The sequence below is a fragment of the Podarcis muralis genome, chromosome 4 (assembly GCF_964188315.1).
Source record: "Podarcis muralis chromosome 4, rPodMur119.hap1.1, whole genome shotgun sequence".
In the NCBI taxonomy this organism is placed as follows: domain Eukaryota; kingdom Metazoa; phylum Chordata; class Lepidosauria; order Squamata; family Lacertidae; genus Podarcis; species Podarcis muralis.
In genome coordinates, this window is record NC_135658.1 from 64004126 (window position 1) to 64031155 (window position 27030).

The 27030-nt window shown below is 40.3% G+C and overlaps 1 protein-coding gene and 1 non-coding gene across 5 annotated transcripts in view; both read right to left on the reverse strand.

Moving 5' to 3' along the window:
- The window catches only part of POLA1 (DNA polymerase alpha 1, catalytic subunit), a 178593-nt gene that overhangs the window by 143032 nt on the left and 8531 nt on the right, over positions 1-27030 (reverse strand). For all 4 annotated transcript variants that reach the window (XM_077927407.1, XM_028727457.2, XM_077927408.1 and 1 more), the window contains 20 exons: positions 25057-25172; positions 24792-24854; positions 23147-23245; positions 22277-22475; positions 21869-22031; positions 21421-21599; positions 18468-18580; positions 17332-17451; positions 15053-15127; positions 13665-13803; positions 12607-12761; positions 11986-12070; positions 10984-11045; positions 9769-9858; positions 8781-8897; positions 7252-7427; positions 5559-5688; positions 5116-5235; positions 4394-4493; positions 997-1121 (listed from right to left, as the gene is read on the reverse strand). In XM_077927407.1, the coding sequence (XP_077783533.1) occupies positions 997-1121; positions 4394-4493; positions 5116-5235; positions 5559-5688; positions 7252-7427; positions 8781-8897; positions 9769-9858; positions 10984-11045; positions 11986-12070; positions 12607-12761; positions 13665-13803; positions 15053-15127; positions 17332-17451; positions 18468-18580; positions 21421-21599; positions 21869-22031; positions 22277-22475; positions 23147-23245; positions 24792-24854; positions 25057-25172 (2426 nt within the window). The remainder of the gene's footprint in view (positions 1-996; positions 1122-4393; positions 4494-5115; positions 5236-5558; positions 5689-7251; positions 7428-8780; positions 8898-9768; positions 9859-10983; positions 11046-11985; positions 12071-12606; positions 12762-13664; positions 13804-15052; positions 15128-17331; positions 17452-18467; positions 18581-21420; positions 21600-21868; positions 22032-22276; positions 22476-23146; positions 23246-24791; positions 24855-25056; positions 25173-27030) is intronic.
- LOC114596655 (small Cajal body-specific RNA 24) lies at positions 1387-1519 on the reverse strand. The gene has a single exon (XR_003706598.2).

Genomic DNA, 27030 nt, shown 5'->3' on the forward strand with positions numbered 1-27030 from the left:
TCTCTCTCTCTCTCTCTCCCTCCCTCCCTCCCCCCTCTCTCCCTCCCCCCTCCCTCTCCCTCCCCCCCTCTCCCTCCCCCACTCTCTCTCCCTCTCCCCCAGCAGCACCGGAGCACAGAGAGGAATTAGAAAGAACGACACTCTGCTTGCCTGGAGGGGAGGGGCTTTCCCTGCTCTTTGTTCCGTTTCAGCAATCACAGCAACGAAACAGAGAAGGGTGGGCAGTAAGACCCTGAGGCAGAATGCAGGAAAGCAGCCACTTCCTCTTTTCAGGTTTCCCTTCTCCGTGACTCACGATTTGACTTTTGCCTGATTTTTTGGCTCCAGGGACCACACATTCGCTCTATAACACGCACAGACATTTCCCCTTCCTTTTTAGGAGAAAAAAATCTGCGTGTTATAGAGGGAAAAATACGGTAGTTACCCAGATTGGATACCACCTGAGAAGCATACAAAACCACTTTGAACAACATAGCAAAAAAGATCAAAGCCTTCCTTGTCTGCAACAGTTCTGCTGAACAATACTTGGATACAATACAATGCCATTGTTGCCATCTCATAGGCATATAGGCCAATAAATCATGTTAAAAAATAGTTTATATACATATTTAATGAACTTTACAAGGACAGGGTGTAGAAAAAATGTTTCAGCAAGCAAGACTGATCTGGTTTTACATGGAAAAATGGGGAATAAGCTAAGCATGTAAGAAAACAAGGAGGGCCCATGTACACTTTTTAATGTCACAAAAATATTATGCAGCTGCTAAAAAGGAAGATATAATGAACTCCATGTCAAGGTGGAACCAATCTGATTTCATGAGATTATACACAATTTATAATGAAAAATTATACTATTAAACATGGTATCATGCAATACACTACAATTACTAAATACAGCCGCAATGTCTAAGGAGACTTCAATGTACTCTTGAATATAAACATATGATCTTTTTTAACAATCAAACATTAAAAGCTCCTGTCAAATTAAACACACACCTCTGTCTTTTTTGGCACACTTGAAGACATCCTGGTAACTGTTGTAAAACAGATGTTAAACTCTTGGATAATTGAAGGGTATAAGCTATTGAAGTCGAGGAGCAAGATGAACTTGTCATAAAAACCTGAAATTAAAAACACACACACACAAAATTCACATTACAATATATACCTACTATGGAGACTGTGAGAGACAAGTTACTTGCAGTACAGTGTAAAAGAACACCAGAACGCGAGTGAAGAGTCATTGGTGAGGGGGACATTTAAAGTCAGATTCCTTCAAAAGTACTCTGGTTTATTATGAAATCAATGTGTGTCCATGTGATTCTGTCAGCATTCAGGTCTGCATTATTTCAAAACACTACACTTCATCACCAGTCTACGGTGCAGATATGTCAGAAGTGGAACGATCCAACCCTGTTAACTATCCAGGGATGAACAGATAGCTTCAGTGTTACTCTGGGATGCTTCTGTACAGTTGTCACCACAGAAAGGAGACCCCATGTGAAACTGAAAGCATCCACTTATTAGCAGCAGCAGAGAGAAGATTTTTATGCATGTACTCAGTATACAAAATGAAACGGATAAACCAGATTATCTAGATCCATCTCAATCTGGTTTTAGGCCCGGTTATGGAACAGAGACTGCTTTGATCATCTTGGTGGATGATCTACACCAGGAACTGGACCTGTTGGTTCTGCTAGACCTTCCAATAGCATCCTTCTGGATCACTGTCAGGAATGAGACTTAGGGGCACTGTTTAACAGTGGCGCTAGTCCTTCTTGAAGGTACAAGTTCTGAAGGTACTGCTGGGGACTCCTGGTCGACTCCATGGCTGTTGACATGTGGGATACCTCAGGACTCCATCTTGTCCTCCATGCTATTGAACAAATACATGAAACCACTGGGAGAGGTCATACAGAATTGTGGGGTATGATGCCATCAGTATGCTGATGACACACAACTCTGTTCTAAATCAGTGTGTGATCTCAGTAATGGACTGGATAAGTTTAACTCAGGTAGGGACACGACAGCATATGAATCAATCTGGCTAACTTGACCCAACAACCACCACCACCCCCAGCTTACACACACAAACAAACCTCATTGCAGCCAACTAAACACAATCAATCACACCCTGGGTCCCACACCCAACCTGTCTCACTACCAAGGAAATATAAAAAACAAACAGAAAGAGAACCTACCGAAATGACGCTGACATAAAAACCCCACATACACACTAAGTATAAGAATATAAGTTTACCACTCCTCGCCCCCCTTCTTCTTCCCCAACTTTATTCTGTATACAGCAATGCACATACTTTTGTAAACTAAGGAAATCTATAATAAAATCATCAACACCATCATCATCATCTCCGGTAGGGACAGAGGTGTTCCAGGTCAGTCGCAAGGCAGATGAGAGAACAGGGATTCAATCTGTGTTCAGTGGAGTTACACTTCACTTGAAGTATCAAACTTGCAGTTTGGTTGGGTTCAGCCCTGAACCTGGATGCCCATATTTCAGTGGTGGGCAGGAATGCATTTCCACAATTATGGATCACGCACCCATTCCCTGAGATATCTGATCTGGCCACGGTGAAGCATGCCTTAGTTACATCCTGGCTGGACTGATGCAACACACTCTGCATAGGGCTACCTTTCAAAAGTGTTTGGAAGCTTCAGCTGGTCCAAGTTACAGGTAGCATATTAGTCCCCTGTTAAACCAACTTCACCGGCTGCCAGTCCTTTTTTGGGCACAATTCAAATGCTGGTAATGACCTATAAAGCCTTATATGGCTTGGGTCAATCTGAAAGATCTTATCTCCCTATGAAACCTGCCTGGGCGCTAAGATCCTCAGATGAAGACCTTGTCTTGTTCTCAGCAACATCAGAGGCACATTTGGTGGAGACATGAGGCTAAGAACTTCCTAAGTCAGTCAGGCCTTTGAAAACTAAGGTGTAGATGATGCTAGTCACTGGGAATGGATCCCGTTCGCATCCAGAGGTACTACTGTATTATTGTTTGTGGACTGTAAGGTCCTCCGCAGGGCGTACCAGAAGAGGCGGTCCTGTATTTTCGTTATTGTTATTGTTTTTATTACTCTGTATTTTATAATGGTGTTTTTAAATGTTGCAAGCCAGCCAATTTACACTGTGGCCTATTTCTGTCATTCCCCGGGTCATCTGTGCTAGGCAGTATTTTCCCCAGCCATGGAGACTAGTGCCCATCATTTTAATTATCTATGTGGAAACTTCAAGAGGAACTCTTGAGGTTGTGAGAGTTTGTCTACCAGCAGAAAGCATCTTAAATGTCAAGCGTAAGGTCAATCTTATGGTGGCCTAATTTCTCTTTGAAGAGCAACAGTAGGATTGAGGGGAAATTTAGGCCCAAGGTAGGAGGATCTAAGTTCAGGACACCATGTTGAGGACGTGGGCAAGTTGCAGCAGGTTCACTGTTTAGAGCAGTTGGAAGAGCCTGATTGCCTATTGAATCTTCTGGACTCTATCTGGACCAAGACACCTGATGTGTTGCCTGCAGGTGGTTCTTGAGCCGGCTGATTAAGAACGCATGTTATAGACACATCAGGGTGGTTTATAGGTTCTGGGTGGCCTATAAATGTTGTCCAGGTGTTGTCCAGGTATGAGTAGACACATATGTCTTACAGATGGAGATGCACCATAAGGGCAAAGGGTCATAGCTGGTGAACTAGTTGAAACTCAAAAAAAAGCACTTTATGCCACCAACACTACTTTCACATCCTACAAGAGTGCCAACTGAAGGAGTACACACAAACTTGAAAGATACTCATCTTTTAGGAGCAGGGAAGCCTCATCCAAGAAAAGTTGTAAACCCAAACCCCATATAAACAGGAATTCTATTTTGTCTGGATTATGCATCAGCATGATCCCATCCAGTCGTTTATCAAAGACATACCTTAATTGAAAGTCCCAATTATTCATCATCATTCTGCATATTATATAAACTTTACGTATTTCATATTAAATACAAATTCAAACACAATTGTTCTCTTCCCACATGCTCCAATATAAGCGGGGGGGGGGGGGGATTACTGCCACACATCTCAGTTAGATCTAACTGCCATAAAGTACACATTTTCCTCCTCCACATTCAAGAGGAGATATACTATTCTCTAAATTAAAGCTAATGTTTGTTCCTGCATTCTCAAAATAGAAACAGCTATGGTATTTTCAGAATGTGCAGTACAAGAAAAATCCCACTATCGTCATTTTTGTGCTTCGCTAGGAAAAAAGGGAACAGGAAGTATAGGAAGACTTTAGAAAGGATTGTATGACTTATTTTAAAAGTAGTTTAGTGTATCTTCATCACCTTTCTTATTTGATCTACCATTTCAAGTAGTGAAGCTGCAGTTCTTACCCACTTTGGGATCCAAAACTAAACCTCCAGAATATGCTGCTTTTTTCCGACCTATCTTTGATTTGTTCTGATCACCTTCAATATCTTCATCATCTTCCAGCTGTATGAGACATAAGAATAAGCCAAAACTGAAGTTCTAATTATATGGAGACTTAGTGCGGACCGTGCTAGGCTAGACAGACCCAGTATGTCATTCTCTGTACAGCACCACATATATAGATGTGCAGCAACAACACAAAAACAAACACCTCTCCAAAATACCAACTTTCTGATGCTGTGGAAGAACAAAACAGTATTCTGGTTCAGACCTAATACTGAACAATAGCTTAGCATTATGGACATGAGGGACAAGCTTAGTGCTTAATTACTTCTCTGGTGCATGAAAATGAGGGGAAAAGGGAGGTCAAAAACTTCTACTGTCAGTTTTAAATTAACATGTTGAGTTTGAACATGGACAATTCTGGTTATCTGGTTCATTTAGAGTTATGATTAGTTCAAACAAGCCAAGGTTTTCAACTAACCAGAGTTCACCAAGTTCAGACTTAATGGGAAAGTCTGGTCTGGCTAAAACTAGACAACTCCGACTGTCACCCCCTGGCATAGATGAGAAGAGTTGAGGGGTGTCACAAGAGTTTGATCATCACAGCTTGTGCACATAACAGTAAATGTGCCTGCTATAAACCAAAAGTAACAAATGCAGAGGGGCTGAAAAAATTACTCACCTGCTTCTGCTGAGACTTTTTAAAGAGCTGCTTATCTGGCACAATATAATCTTTTTCATAAAATGCATGAAGGAGCAAGTATTCATTACGCTCTGCTCGCCCACCCATCAGCGTCCTCGACTGTAAGGAAATAAAAGCCAATTAGTTACAGGTTGAAACAGAAATCAAAACGCCAACAATGGTATTGCATTAATAGCATTTGCTTTAAATATTTTTCAGAAATTGTATTATTGGGCTTTAAGGCGTTTTGTCTTTGCTCTGCTTGGAATCTGTAACATCAATCTGCTCCTTTTGACTTGATCAACACATCTCTATTATGAACCTCCCGATATGAGGCTTAATATATATATCCTTTTGTAAAGGAACCAGTTTTGTGAATAAGATTGTATATTCAAATCAGATATAATAACGGAGATGTAAATTTACTAAGAAATGAAATTTACCATAACATTGCCAGCAATATTGGTAATCTGTAAGGCTAGTGGAAGAACATTGAGCTCACACATTATTTGTAAAATGTACTTGGCATCAGTCCAGGTGTTCTCCAGCATGTAAAGTAAATGACGGGAATCACTAAAAGAAGAAAAGGAAGAGGAAATTTTAATAAATTCCTCCACATGTTCTAAAGGCATGCAGATTCAAATCGTTATCACAATGCCCATAAAGCCAGAGCTCACAAATGATTGCTTACAGTGCAAATTTAAAACACAACAGAACTCCCATTTTAACTGCAAAGATTGTGAAAGAAAAAATAGGAGTAGCAGCAGCACCTGTACAATATTCCGGTAAGTCATGATTTCAAGAACTGTAGTAATATCATGACTGCACAGAAGTATCCATTGGGGGTTAGATTCAAACAGAGCCAGGCTGTGTTTGTCGCAAGAGATGTCACAAGGCCTTCTCTTTAGACCACCAGGAATGAGTTCCACTCTATTCTGCCTTGGTCAGACCACACCTGGAATACAGTTCTGGGAACCACACTTTAACGAGGATATTGACAAGCTGGAATGTGTACAGAGGAGGGCAACCAAGATGATAAAGGATCTAGAAACCAAGTGTCTCTTCCCATGCCCACAATTCTGTGCCTTAAGGTTGTGGAGGAGGTTCCTACTTGCAGTCCTACTGAAAAATGTGACTTATCTGATGGGGACTAAGAGCAGAGACTTCTCTGTAATGGCACCCTAGTTATGGAACTCCCATGGATGACCACAACACAGATAGGCCTCTGCTATATGGTTTTATCTATCTGTTTTCTTGTGCTTTTGGAAGCCAAAACTGGACTGCTGTTAGTCACTAGTCTATACTTGTATCATTGTATCAATTGATGATGTTTTACCTCAAGCATTTTATTCATATTGGTTTCATAGTTGTATGAAAACTGCTGTGGGGTTATATATGATGGACTCCTAGCCAATAAATGATCTGTAGTTCCCAGGGCAGTGTTTAATTTCCTGTCTCTATTCTATGAGTGAATAAATCCCACCACTGTTTTAGTTTTAAAAGAAGATTAGAAAAATACATGGAGCAGAGGGTTATCAATGACCACCAGCCATTAGGGCTATGCTCTGCCTCTACAGTCGGGAGGCAATAATTATTCTGAATACCAGTTGCTGGAAACCACAGGAGTGTGTGCTCTTGGGCTTATATCCTACTTATGTGTTTCCAACAGGCAATCTGCTTGGCCACTGTGAGAAAAGGATGCTGGACAATAATATAATAATAATAATTTATTATTTATACCCCGCCTATCTGGCTGAGTTTCCCCAGCCACTCTGGGCGGCTCCCAATCAGTGTTAAAAACGGTACAGTGTTACATATTAAAAACTTCCCTGAACAGGGCTGCCTTAAGATGTCTTCTGAATGTCAGGTAATTATTTATCTCTTTGACATCTGATGGGAGGGCGTTCCACAGGGCGGGCGCCACTACCAAGAAGGCCCTCGGCGCTGGATCTCAGTGTCCGGGCTGAACAATGGGGGTGGAGACGCTCCTTCAGGTATACAGGACCGAGGCCGTTTAGAGCTTTAAAGGTCAGCACCAACACTTGATGAACTGGACAAGATGAACTGATCTAGCAGGCTCTGATGTTTTTATTGCTAGTGGGATTGCCATAATAATAAATGTATTTAGCAGCATACCTGTACATATTTCGTAACTCTTCAGATGGAATCGCCACTCTTTCCATTTTCAAAATTTGACCCACAAGCTCTGACAAATGGTAACTTTTGCAACGAATCAGCTCCTTTGCTGAAATTTCTACATCACAAATCATTCGGCCACAAGTTGCATTCTTTTCAGCAAATCCACTACGACCCTTAATTGCCATGAAAGAAAAATACATTTTCAGATTCTGTATCATTGCTATATTTCTGTTGTGGACTAATTATAACACAGTTTTTACATCACACAGAAGTTGCTTCTCACTTGTGTGCAGATGCACCTCAACAACCTTGTAATGGTTGCAAAGGACTTTAAATGTTGCAAACACGAGAGAAAAGCTCCATAGTTTCAATGAAGGCACTTACAACTAACAAATTCATAGTTCTGACTTTATAGGTCTATGTTTCATTAACACAAGAGAATATATATATTTTTTCTATCTAAGCCACACCAGTGTTGCCTCTTTACCTTATCTTATTTTGAATGAGAACTTTTTCTGTTCTTAAAAAAAAAGTTCAAGAATGCCAGGGCATAATCAAAACCAGGGCGTAAATCAGGGCATAAATAAAAAATCACAAAGTAACAGGATAAAGGAAAACAGAAGGCTTTAATTCAATACGGTGCCACAAGTCAAAAAACATTTTCCATATTGTGAAAACAAAACACATTGGGGAAAACAAGGATCTCATGACTTTTTAGTGCAGCTATTGTTGCCAGCGCAGTCTGAATTTCTCTAAACAATCTCAAATTATAAAGTACTAGGACTGCTGTGCCAATAAAATCTTCAGGTTTTCCCAAAGAAACAGAGCAAGCTAAATAGATGACACTTATTAAATAGAGATATATATTCCTTATAATGTGTGTGGGACAGCACACTTGCACATGTATACATGTATAAGAATATGCACACACTGTTGGCACATATACCACTGAACAATGTCAATGCCACAAGAATTTGGTTTTGCCAAGATTAATGGTATAGTGCAATCATCATGCAGACGCATTAAAATACCTAAACAATAACTGTAGAAAAAAGCGAGCTGGTTAGTTTCTTTACCAGCACAGTACTAGAGTATGTTGTAGCAATGTGAAAAAGGGGGGAAGGTAGTCTGAGTAAAATCCTTTCTGAGTAGATAACAATTAACTATGCCACATGTAGAGAGCTTTATACAGCAGAACTAGAAAACCTTAACTATTCTCAAAGGAGTGATTTGCCAGTCAAGCCAACATACATTTCCCCCACAATTTACCATACACAAAAGCACCTCTATTAGTCATTAATCTGTCAATAACTCCATCTAGTTGAGACAAGTAAACTAAATTGGCTTAGCTTTGTCTCATGGCTGAAATACGACTCTGAACAACATTACCAAAATCTAAATTGGAATGTTGTCATGATTCATGACTACAGTCAAAACAATCAAGCAAGACATTCAAAGTACAGCAAGTAAAATAATTCATTTTTAATCACATTCAATACAGCAATGCAACATAAGCAACAATTTACCCCAAGCTTTGGCATGTTTGATCTCCTCAGTCGACCTATCTTAGACCAATGTGGAACTTTGCAGAAGTTAATTCTCTGGAGAAGAAGTTCCAGATCAAACCCATAAATATTGTGTCCCTTAAAAAGAAAGAAAAGGAAACAAAAACAAGCAGTTATGCAGAATACACCTACTCTTGTGTATTCATCTTAAAACAACAGAGATGGCAAGGGTCTATACTATTTTAAGTCCTTCCTCTGATGTATCACATAATGCTCATGTGAATGAAGCAACACAAAAGACATTCACATGTCACCAACTCCACTCTCACTAGGTCTGTCCTCAACTCCACTACCTATCATTCCTAGGTTTCTGCTACACAGGTCCTGCCTACTCTGTCCTTTTCCTTCAGGCATAGCATCATCAGCACTCCCTGCCTCTTACTTTCTATCATTCAGAGGTGAGCAACATGTGGTGCCCTGACACATCTTGAAAGTGTACAATTTCTCCCAATTATCTGAGATAAAATTAATAGGCTGCCGTAGGGGAAGGGGAAGGGAGAGAGGGAGAAAACACAGTAAAGTTAGAAAGAAATTACTTCCAGCTGCTTCCCACATTTAGTAGCTGTATTGGTCTATATACTTATTTGGAACTGAGGTAGCTATGGGGGAAACTGAAGCAAGACTGGACTGCTTCAGTCCAGTCCACCACCAACATAGAGCTCCCAGCAGATAACCCTCAAGAGACTGCAACTCTTAACTAAGAAACAAACGCTGCCTAGTCTTCCTTTCATTTCTGAAAATCTCTTCTCATTCGCTCAAAACAGTGCCATGTGCCAATACCCCATGTAAAAATCTTTCCCAGCCACCCCACTGGAGTCCTCCATTGCTGTAAGTCTCCATTAGTAACACATTATGTTAAAATATTAATCAACATTCCATCACCTTAAAATAACGTAGCAAAAAATAATGTGTAAAAGGATCTCAGAAGCAGATATAAAAAGTCACTTACAACAATAACATCTGGATCAATTTTATGAACCTTTGCCAGAAAAAATCCCAGTAGCGTCCTTTCTGTTGTGGCAATCTCTATTTTAGCATTCTAAACAAACACAAAAGTTAAATAATCCAAATGTTCAAAGAATTAAAAGTTTTGCACCTCAATCCTATGCTTAATTATGCATGTTTAAATGAAACCAATAACATTTGAGCACAAATAACAAAGCTTTAGAATGGTTATTATTTTTTAAACTTACTGGAAATCTTTATATACTATACAAAGATTATATAGAAACCCACTACAATATAAAAGGATAGCTAAATTAGTGAGAAGCTGATAGCATTTTTTCCTACACATTTTCCTTAATCCATTACGATGCAGTTTGGAGGCAAATTGTTTTTACTGTTTAAATTGTTCTTAAAATTGTATTTTTAAATGGCTTTAACCTACCCTAGGAGCTTGCGGTGAACGGTCAGTAAGACATGAAATAAATAATGTTATTATTATTTCATAAAGACCCAATTCATAACATCTCTCAGTTTAAGCTGAAATATGCTCCAATTCTGCAAGGACCCTTGTGGATGTAATTCCTAAGCATTTCTGATCACTGGTTTGATAATAACATGGCGTATGCCTCCTTTACTTTACATTATGCATTATGTCTCAGTTGTGAGAGTTTGCGATATTGGGTGTTGTATCTGAACTAATTATTGAAAATTTTAATTAATAAAGTATATATATATATTTTAAAAAATTAAGCTGAAATATGCACAACACTTGTATCTGAAAGCTTTGTCCTCATAATAACTTATTCCTCCTCAGTCAGCCATGTTTTAAATATTTCTGTGTTAATTAACCAAAATTTCTTGTTACATCTGAAGTATGAAACTAAAGTTATCAAGTCTTGAATAACCTAGAAATTTAATCCAATTTCAAATCATGGCTACAGATTCTGTTTGTTCCCAACTTGGTGGCCATACTTTTCCACTTGGGTCGTCACCGAAGATTATGATTAACCCAGGATATGTTCAATCACAGATACTGGGGGAGGAAAATATGGTGCAAAGTCAAGGAGCTCAGGCACAAAGCTCATACATATCTTGGCTAGCCAAGATAAGATTACTTCCAAACCAGGCTAAAGTGCATGAAAGCTTTGTGCATGTTTAAAGCTCTTCCAAAGATGGAGACTACAGGATGCAAGCCAATGTACAAGAAACACAAAGTTACCTTCTTCTTAACTACTTCTTTGAAGTCATATGGAAAAATGCAGTCATTTGGTTTGGAAATAACTGCAAAGGAAACAACCAGGTCAATGAGAAATATACAATATGGAGCTTAGCTAAATGGCTTTATGAGCTGTAAGTGCTTTGGCTAGAGCAATATTTATCATGAAAACAATGTATGGCTTGCAACACTCAATAGTATAGTGGGATTATTCATTCACTTCAAGAGGAAATAGTGCCTGCCATACATGCACAGGGCCTGAAAAGGAAATGAAGAAGCTTTAAACAGTGACTCCTGGCACCTGAGTTTTATATAGCTGTACCCAAATCTCTAGTCCAGTGCACATCTCAAGGCCGTATGCTGTTCAAATATACAGAAACTTTCCATAGGGCAGGGAAATTAGGACAGACACCATTTTGAAAAACAAAAATTGTTTTCAAACCTTGATGACTACAATGCTACTTAATTTAGTTGTCTTCCTAGATTTCTGTGACATGTGGAAATGTAGAAATGCTCTCATATCAAACTAGTTGTACCTTGGTTGTCAAACGCCTTGGCACTCATCCGTTTTGGCACCCGAACACCGCAAACCTAGAAGCGAGTGTTCCGGTTTGCAAACTTTTTGGGAAGCCGAATGTCTGACACGGCTTCCAATTGAGTGCAGGAAGCTCCTGCAGCCAATCGGAAGCCGCGCCTTGGTTGTCAAAGGTTTTTGGAAGTCAAACGGACTTCTGGAACGGATTCCATTCACCAACCAAGGTACAACTGTAAAACTCTTCACTGCAGAATGACATAGGAACGTAGGAGACTGCCTCATACGAAGTTAGACAATTGGTCCAAGTAGCTCAATATTGCCTGCACTGACTGACAGTGGCTTTCCAAGGTTGAAGCAATGTTCTGCCAAGTCACATGTTCTGCCAAGTCACATTCAAGCTTTCATTTGTGCTGTCAATGTGGTAAGTGGGAGAAAATAATTAAACGCAAAGAGGTTCTACTTATACTTACCGCTGAAGTGAGTTTGAAAGGGAGGTACGGGTGGTGCTTTGTCCACACAAAATTTGTGATGCACTAAAGATGTAATAGCCATAATCTGCACAGACAAAAGTTTAAAAAGAGAATGAAAATGACACTAATGAATTTAGTGAACCTTTTTAAACAAGGTGTCATCCATATGTTAAATGAAGCACATATTTAGTAAGCGGTTTAGCAAATCAAACCATGTCTCTATTTAGTACTTGACTAGTTTTAATAGGGCTATAATCCCTTTCTTGTCTGATAAACACATGAATAACTCATACTAATGAAAAGAGGCAACAAACTCCTACATCAGCAGTTTGTCAATAGCCTGGATCACATGTCACATTATTATTGGAAAACTACGGGGGGGAGGGAGAGACATTATAAGAACAAATTTTGGGGCATTTACAGTTCTGGCAAGATCTCCAGGTTTTATGCTGCAAGCAGGTTGGGGCAATTCACTCCACATTCTGAAGTCCACTAGCAGAAGTATGCTTCCAGATCCATAGGATTTGAAATCAATAGCACACATAGCTATTGTGAAGCCTTAGTTAGTTTGTGAAATAATTGTGGAGTTTCCCCCTGTACATAATAAAGTTAATGACTCACCTCATTCTGATGACTCTTTGTGTTCTGAACTGTCTTCATACTGAGAGACATGATCACAAGAGGCGGTGGAGGGAGATCTTTCACCACATTCACCAAGTCAGGCTTCTGGGCCACTAATTCTACCTTACACCAACTGACTGGCTGGTTCAAGAGCTCTGAGGTAACACAGAACATGCACATAAGTATACCCAATATTTAAACAATAGTTACACTTATAACTTTTTCTCAGCAAATTGAACATTTCAACACTAAAGATTAAGCATAGCATAATACAGGTATAACAAATATTTTTCATTCTACATTTTCCCTAGGTTTTGGTCTTACTACCTGAAATGCAACACACTAACCAAAGCATGTTAAACCCAGAAGCAACCCTAATCCTAACCCTATTCTCCTTGCTACACACATGCTTAGACTCTAAGCCAGATAACGTTTTGACTGACGGCACAATCTCCTTAAAAGCCTCGTTGAGTTCAATAGGATGTACTTCCAGGTAGAGGAGTGTAGCCTTACCATCACTGAAAGAAAACAGTTTATTTTAACCCTCTTCCCAGATGGCCAGGGGCGGGGTGGGGACGTGAGAGTCCAACATTGCACACAGGCTTGTTCATGATAGTCCACGTAGAGCTAATTCATGATTAAGCATTATGTGCAAATGAGTCCATAGCAGCTCAGTCACAACTTATTTTACTTGGACTAGGGCCTGAGCTATTTTAAGTTGGCCATACCTTTATATTAAGCTATCACATACACAGCAGCTACATTACGACAGAACAACAGGTGCCATTTGGGGAACACGAGTAGATTTAACCTAGTATAGATTTAACCATGTCTAAAGTAGTAAGATTAAAAATAAAATTAGTTTTACAAGACGATGACTGCCTGAAGGAGCATTCTTCACTTTGAAAATTGACAAATTCTAAAAAAAACATTTTCGTAACAGTTCCCTTTTCAAGTTGGCAACCATTAAACAAGCTCAGCACTGCTCTGAACGACTCCACTCCATTTGTGCATGCATACAAGGGATCCATAACATATTCCACATGTAATATTCATACGTGGGTCTTTTATTTCCAGCCAGCTTGGTCCTTTAATCTTCCTGCCCATCAAGAATAGTTCAAGACTAGAAGTGTTAGTTCCAAACACATGAGAAAATGTCTCTCCTTTCAGGTCTTGAGGAAGCCGACCGTATTCAGCCTGAGAATGGAAGCATTTCAACGAACCGTTACTATGTGTTGCAAGTCTTCCTAAATATCCTAACTTGTAAAAACAGATATGTGGGTAATGGTGAGGCTTCAAAGGAACAACTGGGAGCTTAAAATGGGCTTCTGTTTTTCGTTAGCTGGAGGAAACCACACTCTTTCCCACCCATCGGCTGATGAGCAGCAGTTGTTCACCTTGTTCATGGAAGCAGAAATGGTTCCCAATCAGTGGAAGGGCCTTTTCCTGCCCAGTGCTGCTCTTTGAGGTCACTTCATGCTGCTGCTCCTTTCAACCTCCGATTTCAGAAGCTGAAGGAGGCAGCACAGGCGGCTTGTCAATAGTAAGCGCTAAGCAGGATTGCCCTCCCCACGCATCACCTGATGGAAGGGGAGAAAAATCCTGCTTAGTCTGGCTGTACAAGAGAGCTCCTTGAAGGGAACTCTTTCATACACCTGAACCTGCTCAGCTTGAGGCTCCACCAACCCTCTGAGGAAAACATGGCAGGCACATCAGAGGTTGCAGGAAGAAAAAGCTCCATTGCGTGTGGGAATGCCCACTTGTGCTACATTGAACCTCAGTCACAGAAATCGCCTAACCATCCTAGTTTCAGGACATTATTTGTTGTTGTTTAGCCGTTTCCGACTCTTCGTGACCCCATGGACCAGAGCACGCCAGGCACTCCTGTCTTCCACTGCCTCCCCCAGTTTGGTCAAACTCATGCTGGTAGCTTTGAGAACACTGTCCAACCATCTCGTCCTCTGTCATCCCCTTCTCCTTGTGCCCTCAATCTTTCCCAACATCAAGGTATTTCAGGACATAGTAGACATTAAATCAGGCTGCCTCCAGCACACAGGAGGAAGTACATTCTAGTGTTCACCAAGGGGAAATGATATATATGTATTAAACCACAGACTTTTAAAATGCTTTCAAATCAGTCCAAACATGCATTGCTTGAAGTACTGAGTTTTCAAGGCAAGAAATAAGCTTTGACCACCATGCCCATGCTTCCTCAAAGCAGTTAACTAGAAAATCTAGCTCCTCTTTACTTACTGTAGTTTGGGAAATATTCATTGGCTAAAGGTAGCGCAAGTTGAGCAATAGTCACACCATTTAAAAAACTCTATTAAGCATCAGAGTTTAGGATTCATAATCTTTCTTTTAAAAAATCATGTGCACTGAAAAGATATGCAAACCTCAGTGTGAGTGTCACTTTCAGAGAGACAACATAGAACTATTTACTCACCGAGTATCTAACTTCTAAGTAGTCAGATTTTGCAGGAACATCTGGTATCTCAAAAGCATAATTCTTTTCTACTTTCTATGCAAAATACAAATTGAGATATTCATCAGGCACTGATGTACTGTAAAAGTGTTTTCTCATTAAAACCAAATTTACTTTTAACATCAGAATCTCAACTGCGAGAACCACCATGTGAAAAACTTTCCCTGCTCCTAAAATATAACCTGCCGATTGTCAAGTTGTAGAAATCATACAAATAGTTATTTAACTTAAATAAAACTCTGGATATTGTAGACGGTTAGAGTTTAAGTCATTTATCTATTCTCCTTCTAAAATAAACTCCCTAATATTTACAAAGGGATTCAGACATCTTATTACATTTGAATTGGCCCATTATCTCAGATAATAGATTGTTTCTTGCCCACATTGTATAATAAAAGAAGGCCTTCGGGGAATTGCCATATGTTCTATGTAAGCAACAGAACACAAATTGGTGGCTTATAAGGTACGCTAACAATGAAAAACTAAATATTATGGTGATCTCTCACCACAGATTTCATAGAACTTCAACACATAAAAAGCATTGCAACTTCTTTGTGCCATAAAGCAAAGTAAGAACCACTGGGCAATACAGGCGGCATCCATTTTGTGCAAAGGTTCCATTCCTGGCCCTCGCATGCACCAGGGGAGCATGCCCAAGGCTGTTCCGCCCTCTTCCGAGTCCAAAAGGACCCATGCGTCAATTGGACATGGGCAAAATAGTCACCACCTGTATACTCCTGATAACGCAGTGGTAAGGAAAATAATTGTTTGCTTTTTAAAATATTTCAGTTTCCATTTTGAGAACACAAAAATCAGAGACAAATAATGCTTAAACAAGAGAACACATTATGCAACACCAATGCGTTTTTGTGGGGCTAATTCATAATACAAAAACTGGACAAATTACATTAGCAAACAGCTGCCTTTCCTATGCAGCTCAGAATCAGCAAGATTGAGCAGGCTGTTTCCTACTCCCACAAGTAGGGCTTCTGTTAAGACGACTTTCAAGTATTACATGCAACAAGCATCCCATTATAAAACAAACAATGGTTACTTGCAAAACAAACCCGTTTCAAACAACTGGTTAAGAAGTTGTCTTGTTTAAAGCAAGCTTAGTTTGTTTCAATCCAGAATTCCTGGCTCACAATCAGTAAGATAAGATTCTTTGAAATGAAAGTAACCTTGGCTTCCTCCCAGTTGTGTGGGAAGAGACAGAAGAGCAGAGGAAGCCCGACAATTTGTTCAGGCTCAAAAAACTCATCTGTGTAGTGCTAAGAACCACAGGTGGGGAACCTGTGGCTCTCCAGATGCTGTGGGACTCCAACTCCATCAGTCAGCATGGCTGGGAATTGTAGTCCAGAAACATCTGGAGGGCTGTAGGTTCCCTAGTCCTGTGCTAAAACCATGAGTTTAGTGTTGTGGGAACCAACCCATTAACCTCAGCCCCTGAAGGTATAATGGTTTCATTTTTAAAACAACATATTAAAGCAGATAATTTGTAAATTTGTAAGTAGGTGGTTGCTTCTAAAGAAAGGAACATGGTTTAAATATGAGACAGTATCATCTGCAACAGCAAGGATTCCTCAATCTGATGTTAGATGTTTAGGTAAGATACACTACCAGTTTAATTAGTGCTATTTTTCTGGGGGGAAAGGTGCTGGAACGCACCATGAATGCCTCCCTTGTTCTCTTAGATTAGCAATGGCACCCACCTGAGAGGTGCCAGAACTGAGTTCTGGCTGAAAAAATGACCTGTGTAGACATCATGCCCCTTTTTATACTTCCCTATTACTTCTCTAGGGACGCGGGTGGCGCTGTGGGTAAAAGCCTCAGCGCCTAGGGCTTGCCGATCGAAAGGTCGGCGGTTCGAATCCCTGCGGCGGGGTGCGCTCCCGTTGCTCGGTCCCAGCGCCTGCCAACCTAGCAGTTCGAAAGCACCCCCGGGTGCAAGTAGATGAATAGGGACCGCTTACCAGCGGGAAGGTAAACGGCGTTTCCGTGTGCTGCGCTGGCTCACCAGATGCAGCTTTGTCACACTGGCCACGTGACCCGGAAGTGTCTCCGGACAGCGCTGGCCCCCGGCCTCTTGAGTGAGATGGGCGCACAACCCTAGAGTCTGCCAAGAATGGCCCGTACGGGCAGGGGTACCTTTACCTTTTATTACTTCTCTCCTGCCTGAAAAATGAGCGCCCTTCACAGTTAGAAAAATGAAACATGAAGGAGAAAAGGTTAAGACCAACCTTGGACTTGAACTTCATGATCTTGTGTTTTTCTGAAATCCTGTCATTAAATTCTTGATAAACATCCATCATAGTCACAGGATTCTCTGTCTCTTCACCAGAAGATAACTTAATTCGCTTCTGCAAAGATGAAAAACTGGTATTTGCTATGTGTTGTTCTTGGTTAACATTTATACAGCAATTACAGGCTAAGCCAGAGATAGTACCTATCCAAAGAAATGGAGGCAAAGGAAGGAGAGAGGGGTAACAAGGGATAAATGCGAGCAAAACAGTTTCACACACACTGGCTTCTTTTTAGTTGGGGTTACAGAGTAAGGAATTAAAGCTAAGCCAATGGCTTCACAGCAGAGATGGATTTTCTTGAAGTCAACGAGGTGGCACAACTTAGGTTTTCTAGAAACTTATAGACTGTAAAGATTGGGCACCAAAGCATGTAATCAGAGTGACTTGGGACATAAATCTCTTTACTACCAACCCCCTTCCCATTTAATATTATTAGTTTCATTGGTTTGTTGTATAATATTGCCTGAAGTCATTTAATAAATACTCTCTTCCTTATCTCTGATTACAACCCATGTTACATAAAGGTATTCATACCTTCTACTATACATTTCAGAAAATGATTTCTCCATTTGTTCGTCCTCTATGCATTTGGACACACCTTGGGGTATTGTTGCCAAACTCAGCACAAGGCTTTCCGAAATAGGGGCAGGGGTGGTTTATGTTGGTGTTGGGCCATTGACCACCATTTTGAATCAAGATGGCTAACCAATATGTCACTTTGGCATGACTTCTCCCTTTTCAGGGCACAAGTTCAACCATCTCTCAAGAGATCATCAACAAACTTGGCTTGAGAGCTCCCAAGGTGAGGCAGTGGTCTTTGTTGATGTTTGGATGTTGGATGCCCCTTTGATTCAAGATGGTAGACCAAAACATGACTTTGGCATGACGTAACCCTAACCCATCACACTATCCATTAAAAAAATCACAGTATTTGTTGGTTTCTAAAAATTCCAAGGCAACACCAGGCACCTGCCACTAGTATTCCATAAATTTCTAATAATGCATTTTGCCTGAATAACTTTCCATAAACAGACAATTTATGACAGAGAAGTCTCCAGCATAAAAGGACGTACCGACTCACGTGGGAGTAGGTAAATAGTTCTCTCAATATTTTTTACTGTCACACAACAGCTCACATAGGACTGTGCCGATTCAATCCACACTTTACCAAAGAGAAATACCACTCCTAAAATGAAAAGGTAAAGACAGACAATGCACGTTAATCAAAACAGCTTAGCACAGCTGCTAATGGAAAAGCTGCAATACTAAGAATTACTGAATAAACACACTAATTCACCCATGGGAGCAGAATGATTTCCAATTTGTAGTCCCTAATTGACAGCTCCATCTGCTGAAAGTCAGTACTCCACAGTCAAGTGATTGCTTTAAGAGTCTTGTACTATGCAGGCACACATCACGATGGCATGCAAGGTATTAAATGCCACCTTGTTTCAAAAAGAAACTTGAAACTACGCCTCCCCATACCTTCTGTTACTTGCCCCCTCCTTATTTCCTAGTACAGTACTCCTCATTTTTAATGCTGGTTTTAGTGCTTGGATATTATATTTTTATTTTGTTTCATTATTGTATTTTGCTTATTTTATTTTGCAAGCCACTTTGATTATTTCTGCTGGAGGGGGGGGGAAGCAGCAGGTTATACATTTTCCTGGATTGTATATGACCATGCCATATGCAGAGCAGACCCACTGAAATCAACGAACTTAAATTTGTCACTATAAGACACTACAATATACAGGCAAAGGAGATATAGGTATTGAAGATATCTGTCATTAAATGTCTGGGATAACTTGGTATCTTAATATTGTGAGTACATTCACATCACATGTCGTTTTACATGAAATCAACGTGGATCCTGGTCTCCCCATTTCAATCTTCATTCAGCCGCAGGTCAGTACAAGTGCAGCAAACTACCCAAAATGTTTGAAAATCCATTCTGAGGATGGCTATCGCATTCAAAGGACTAGGGGCATGTGAATTATATCACAGGATGACTGAAAAAAGCAAGCTTGTGATGGCAAAAATGATTGGGCTGATACATTCAAAGACTAATGGTCCAAAGTGTCTCAACGGCAAAGTGTCTCAACGGTTATTATACATAGAAACAAGCATTCACAACTTGCAGCTACAAATACTGAAATGCAAATACTTGCGGACAGCTCAGAAGAGTTTGTGCTGCATCACCATACCCTCTTCCCATAGAATACTAAACATTCCTACCACACAACAAAAATGAGTAAAGGCAAGGGCAGTTACAAAAACTATATCTCCACTAGCTGATGTTAATGTGATTTATATCAGATATATGAAATCAAGAAATTAAGCCATTTGCAGTCTTACCCTCTAACCATTATGGGGTGGGTGTGCAGGGACTGTGTGAAATTCTTATTCGTCCTGGTATAATATGAATCCTTCACATAATACAGTTAATACCTCATTTGCTATAATGATTATGATTCTTTTAAACAAAAAGTAATGCCAAAATTTATTTTCCTCTGCGTTACTAATTGAAACCAGGTGCAGTCTTTATTATTCATCCTTGAAAAGTTATGACGACAGGATCTCTTTTCATAATCAAGGAACAAGTCTTTTCATAATTATACACCATTCAGAAGCCACCGTGCAGAATCCAAGATAAAAGTAAAAACACTAAACAAGAGTTTTTAGGGATAGGATTGCCCCCTTCCCATTAGTCCCCAGTTTCACCCAAACTTCAGTGATCATTAGCTACTTTCACAAAAATATTGGGTATATTCAGCGTTTAATCCCCTGCCCAAGATCTAAATGAATGTTTGTCTGGGAGGGGGAGCTGAACAAGCTGTAGCCATTAACCTTCATTTTACTCCTTCCTGAATCTGATGTGCATACAAATTAAGGTACATTATGGTAAAGCCCTAGAAATTAAAGGGAAAAAATACTTCTGATAAAAGGGAGCCTTTACCAGGGACTTCTGTGTGTGTCTGGAGCAGGGGAAGGAGCCGTTTGATGGCTGGGGTGGAGCCACTTGGCAGTGGGATCACTGCTGTTTACTGGTATGAGCAAAGAGGTGGCAAGCCAGCATCACCCACATGGCCGCACAGCCCCGATCCCTCCACCGTCTCACCCCTTCCAGTAAACTGCAGTGGCTCTGCTGCCATGAGGCTATTGCTGCAGCTCTACCCCACTGGGCAAGCTGCTATCGGGCTACTTATTACTGGGCTCTATCCAGATTATCAATGGGTAAAATTCCACCCAGGGGACTGTCCCCCTGGCAATTTTCACCAATCACCTCCTTCACCCCACAGTCTGTTGTGCCACCCTCTGCCACCCCTTCCCTCCAGCAGGAGCTTCTCCTGGATATAGAGCTCCTCTGAGAAAGGGAGAAAAAAGTACTGATCCATCCCATTAAAAACAAGCAATGGCATTTAGCTTTTATGCCCTTCGGAAGCCCTTCGGAAGATAGTCATAACCATGTGTGGGAAAGCTGCACAGGGAAAATGGCTGAAGGGTTAAAGCACTTCCCCTCCACTGCAAATCAATGTCTTCCAACACATTGCAGCACTGAGGCCTCAGCCAGCCTTTTGAAACCTGAAGATACTAATATATAGTTCTAAGTTTATGCCTAGTCAGTATCAAAGCAGATGTTTTTCTTGATGTTCAGACATAACAGACATTCAGCTTCAAGGAAACTAGTGGACAGTAAGCCCCTTTTGAAAAATGGTCCTTTATAACTTTGGTCAAAAGAAGGCAGGGAGAGTAAAGAGGAATTTTCTTATGTACAGTGGTATCTCAGTTTTCGAACTAAATCCGTTCTGGAAGTCTGTTCTTAAACCAAAGCTGTTCTTAAACCGAGAAGCGCTTTCCCTAATGAGGCCTCCCGCCACCAGTGCCCTTCCACTGTTTGGTTTCCATTCGTAGATCGAGGTAAAGTTCGCTAACCGGAACACTACTTCCGGTTTTGCAGAGTTCGTATACCGAATAGTTCATAAACAGGGCTGTTCTTAAACCGAGGTACCACTGTATACATACCTGGTTGATTATACTGATCTTCATAAGCATCTAGCCAATAGAACCTGAAGATCTGCTCCCCATCTTCCCCTTTTATTAAGGGCAACTGACTGGAATCCACTTGAATTTCGGAAGCTAGCTGCCCATCTTCTTCTTCATCAATTCTGTCCCAACAAGAAACATCAGGGATGGGAGAGTTTCTGAAATACAATACATGAGGAAGAAAAAAAAGGCATAGCTTTACATGTGAAATGAGTATTTTAAAGGGTCATCTTTTCTTCAGAAGAACACTGAAGAAAAGCTTTTGATATTCTTAAGTTTATTACTGCAAGTCAACCAACATCTTCTGAGAACATTTCTCCATCTCTATGAAGCCTTGAGAAGCTTTTCATACTGTTAGTGAACTTAGAAGAAAGTTAAAAGTGGAAACCAGAACAAAAAGTCCCTAAGGATTTTTTTAAGTGCTTACAAGAAATATGAGCCTGTTTTCACAGGGTCCACTTGCTGTATTTGTCTATCTTCTGTTTTCACCTCTTCCTTCAGGATTGTGACCGATTCTTCTACAACTGCACCTTCCTCCATAGATTCATCAAAGTCCCCGTCATCAAAATCCATTATAGCCTGTTCATCTTCTGTAAGCATTATGCAGAGACTTTAAGACTCAATGTACTATATTTCAATGATTTTATTTATTTAAATTATTTTGGCAGTTATTTTTTTCACACAGCGATTTCAATAAGGTTTCTATAAGAACATTAATATGTACAAATACAATATAAAATAAAGTCAAACATCATCAGATAAACTATCAATAACAGAGGTGAATATCATTGAAAATACAAGGGGATGAGCACTATTACCAAAATATAACAATTACCTATAGTAGGTTCCTCTTGTTTAGCTTTTGTCCGTTCTCCATTTTCAACCATTTGCATTCCATTTTCAGGTTCACTTCTCTCTTCTTTGACTACATCTGATCTAGCTGTGTAGACTGAATTCTTAGAATGAGATGAATTTGGTGAAGAAACTTCTTTTTTGACAGACGTGACAGGTTTTCTCACCTCAGAAGACGTTCTCTATAAGCACAAGTAATTTTAATTAAAAATCAGATTAAGGTGGCAAACCCCTGGCCTGGGGACTTCAGCTGGACTAGCAAGCCTTCAAGAGTAGCCTGCCAGTCGCTCATTACAATTTCCCTCCAGTGGCAGCACCACCACCACAGAAGAAAAAAATATCCTCCCCGCCCCGCTCATCAGATGATCAGGATAGGCAGGGAGGATGCAGTTTCCATCACTGGACTGGGTGAAAAGGGAAGTTATTCTCCCGGACATCCCAGAGGAAGAAGGGAAGCATAAGTTTCATTCCAGCCAATGCCCTTCACAGAATCTGTATTTCAAATAGGAACCCCCACACCTATTTTCAAAAGGGCTAGATGTAGGCAAGGCCTTTCAAACACTGTGCTCTACTACTATATCCTCTCCAAAGAATGCAAGTTGAAACATTAAGTTTATTTAAGTAGATTTGGGGTACAAAGCCACCATACAACTAATAGCCAAATGCATTTTTTCCCATTCCAGCTGATATTAACTATACTGATTTTGCTAGCTTTGATTTTATGTTCGTTCGCACAGCAACAAGTCAAACTAAGATTTTAAAATATCAATTTTAAAATATGGAAGTTCTAAAGCAACACACACATAAGCTTCTCAGAAATCTTATGATTAACATTTCCATTTTGGAATATTACCTTGGACACTTGAGATTGCACAGAAAAGGGATTCAACGGTGTTCCAAAAAGCCTCTTTTTTTTTAGAACTACAACCGGTGGTGGTGCTAAAGGAACTGGCTACAAAGGAGAAAAACATTAGGCATCAGTCACTGCTGTAGCAGAACTTACAAAAGAAAGATAAGAGTTTGCTATGTTCCGCATAAAAATGCATACACCCCTTATATCCCTTCCCCACACCGAACAGTCATCAGTTCCTTGAAGAAAGGGCAACCCTGGTACAGGATTTTAATTATTATTGTATTTTTCCATGTATAAGACGATGCTTTTTGCTAAAAAATTAGGCAAAAATTGGGTGTCGTCTTATACACGGATAGTGAATGCAGAAGGGGGACGTGTGATTAATGGCAGCAGCAAGCAGGAGATTGGCAGCGGTGATTGGGCGGGTGATTGGTGGTTGCGGCAAGGCCTGCTGGCGATTGGCTGCGGCTGCGGCAATTGAGCAGGCGACTGGCAGCTGTGGCGAGGCGGGCAGGCGAATGGCAGCTGCAGCAAGTGGGCGGGTGGGCTGTTGGTAGCAGTGAGCGGTGAGTGATTGGCAGAAGTGACTCCCCCACCCCCCCCAAAAAAGCTAAACAACTAAATTTCTCAATTTTGGGTTTAAAAAAATATGGGTCGTCTTATGTGGGAAAATGATTGCTTGTACATGAGAGCATGAGCAAAGTTCTTATTGTTACAGGGTGATTTCATAGCTAGAAGCATCCTTGGAGCATGAACAGCGCGTGAACAGCTCGTGCTGTCCTATATGATTGGCTAACGTGGCATGGCCTGATCGCGTGCGTGGTCTAGTGCGAAGGTCCTTATCTGCTTGCTAGAACAAATTGTTGGCTTGTACTTTGTATCTTTCTGATTTCACACAATAAAAGCTGTGCTGCTTTAGCCCTAGGAGCAGCCATATTTCGGAACTTATTATGATGTGAGACTGACTTTTCTTTGGATGCCGAGCTGCAACTCGACAGTCTTATACATGGGGGTGTCTTATACACGGGAAAAGACGGTACGTTTGTATCCTTGCCCTACCATCCTCTCACAGTTTGCAACAGGCAACCACATTTCACTGGGTCCTTTCTAACTTTGGGTCAAATACGACTTGCTTTCAGGTACTAAAGTATTATCAGGTTGCCTATCCAGAGCAAAGCAACATGAGCAGTGAGAAGACAGAATCTGGCACAGGAACCACCAAATCCAAAGCCATGGGAGCCTCACATTGGCCAGGGGAAGGGGGAGTGGTTGCAGGGAATCAGGCATGATAGGACTGGTGTCTGTTATCTCACTTGACACATGGGTGGGGAAACAGGTTCCAAAGCCACTCTCAATATGCTCCGGCATGCCCCATTTCTCTCCATATCACTGGAGCACCAACAGTGAAGGAGGGACAAATGTGGAGCTTTTTGTGGTTGCAACAAACGCCCCCAGTACCAGATCTCATTTTCTGTCTGTGAAGAGAGAAGTCTACAATATCCTTTGGCCCCTAGTATGCCTTTACATGGACTATATGATTGCAGTCCCTAATCCAGTTTATATTTTGTTCTCTTCCAAGCATTTTAAAAACATAAACTCTACACCTTGCTCCTCTACCACACCCAGAACACACATGAATTCCTACCTCAGCATTTAGATCTTGCAAAATGTCTCCTAGCAAATCATCCTTAGACAGGTCAACAGCCTTCTGTGAAAGGAGATACATGTGCTAAGTAAACTGCTCATTGGAAAAAACAGGATCAACATTTACAACGAAAGCTAAGCAATCATGTGCTGCCCTTCTACGGCAGCTTTTTTCAAAACACAAACAGAGCAACAGATCTGAGGGCATATATATTTTTATTTGTCTAAATTCAGCAGACATATTTTTTGCTTAAAATATAACTTACGTCGGTACTTTTCTTTCCAGTGCTGGCCATAAACATAGATTTTATAGTGTTTGGTTTTGATACCAGAGGCTTCTTCACATTTTTCTTGTCATTTGCAGAAGTTGTGTCTCTTCTTCCTAGCAGATTAATACAGTACCTTTAAATATCACAATCCTACTGATAAGTCACAATCTATTAGTAATGACAACTGCAGATCAATATTCAAGACTGAATCATCCATTATTAGAAATGAACCATAAGGGACCAAGCAGCTGCATGTAAGTCACTTGCAAGTTACACTGCAAGTTTGCTTGAAAACTGATGTACAGTGCAATCTTGTGCTTGTCTACTCAGAAACGAGGCCAACAGAGTTCAAGAGGGCTTACTCCAAGGTAAGTGGGCACAGAATTGCAGCCCTGGAGGTCTTACATAACTAAGTAAAGAACAGACCACCTGGAGATAGCTCTACATGGGCAGCAGTTTATATGCAACTTTATATGTACCCTGTATGAAACTACCAGGCATATAAAGAGAGATGTCTCGTAGCAGCATGCTAAAGATTATGTTGTAAACTGTTACACAAACAATCCGCACATTGAGCAGACTTCACATAGACTGGTTTTAAAACAGCTGCCATAGTTGCCTGTTGAATCCACTGCAAATACCTTACTATAGAATACCTAGTATACTTGCTCCCTTTCCCAATGTACAGGGCTATGCAATTGTTTGGAAAAACAAACAGCAGTAAATCAGCAAGTAAAAGGTAAGCTGTTAGAGGTGCGTGGGTTTTTAAAAAAAAGAAAGATTCCCCACTTCAACCTGAAAACCTGTGGGGGGTTTTAATGCTGAAAATTTAGCTCCTTTTAATATTCAGCTCAGCCTAAGAAAAATAAAGAATGTGTCAAATTATTGAAATTATACAAAGGAAACCACCTGGCACATGTTGATAATAAAGTCATGATGAAATAGAATTATTCATCAGTTTACTTGAAACTTGATGAGGACAGAGTGAAACCACACTTCAGTTATTTAAATGGCTGTTAAACTGTCACAAAATCAGCCCAACTATTCTTTTGAAATTGATCTTACCTACACGTAAGAGGGGGGGTGGGAATGGTGCGCACATTAGTAACTATACAGTGTAACTATTCTCATTTTGTTATTTGTATTTTGGAAATGAAAATCACTATTTTAAAAAAGTGTTAACTTATAATAGCCTTACCTCACACGTACCCATTTGACCACTTTGATGGGTATAAGTAGCCCTACTCCAGGTGCCACATAACACCTATTCCACATTTGTAAGAACCTGGTCATTTAATGAGGCAGCACCTGTACTTTAGAACTCTCTGCCTATTGAGATCAAGCAAGCACCTTCACTTTACTCTTTTCAAGGCCGGCTAAAAACATTCTTGCTTACGACAAGCCTACGCAGATGCTTAGAAAGTTGAGGTAATTTTAATCCATTTTTGCATTTTAACTACTGCATCTTGTAAAGTAGGGTCATAATTTTTTCTTGTCTTATCTTTTTGTAAACCATTTTGAGGTGTTTTGGTTTTTTTTACAATAAAGCAATGTATAATTTCTATGAAATAAACAAAAGGTCTGTTAATCTTTCAGTTGCCACTTCACAGATCATTTTCTTGAAATTACTTCCCCCTCCCTTTCAACTTAACTTTCTATTGCTACTCTAAAAACATGGACACTGATTGATTAAATGGTTTATTTGTACAGCAACGCAGTAGAATTGCTTCCTGAAGCAAAAAAAGGACACAGTTACCTGAACTGGCATTTGACACATTCAAACACTAAAAGCGAAATACCAGGAAGTATTTATTACAGATAAGAGCACTATAATGCATATGCTCTCTACTCTGTCCTTCTTGACATGGCCTCAAAGAGGTGATTGGAAGTGTCCACTACTGTTTTAGAATAACATTAGTTTAAGGCATCATCCAAAGCATGAACGCTCCCAGCAACGCTAGGGAAACTCCA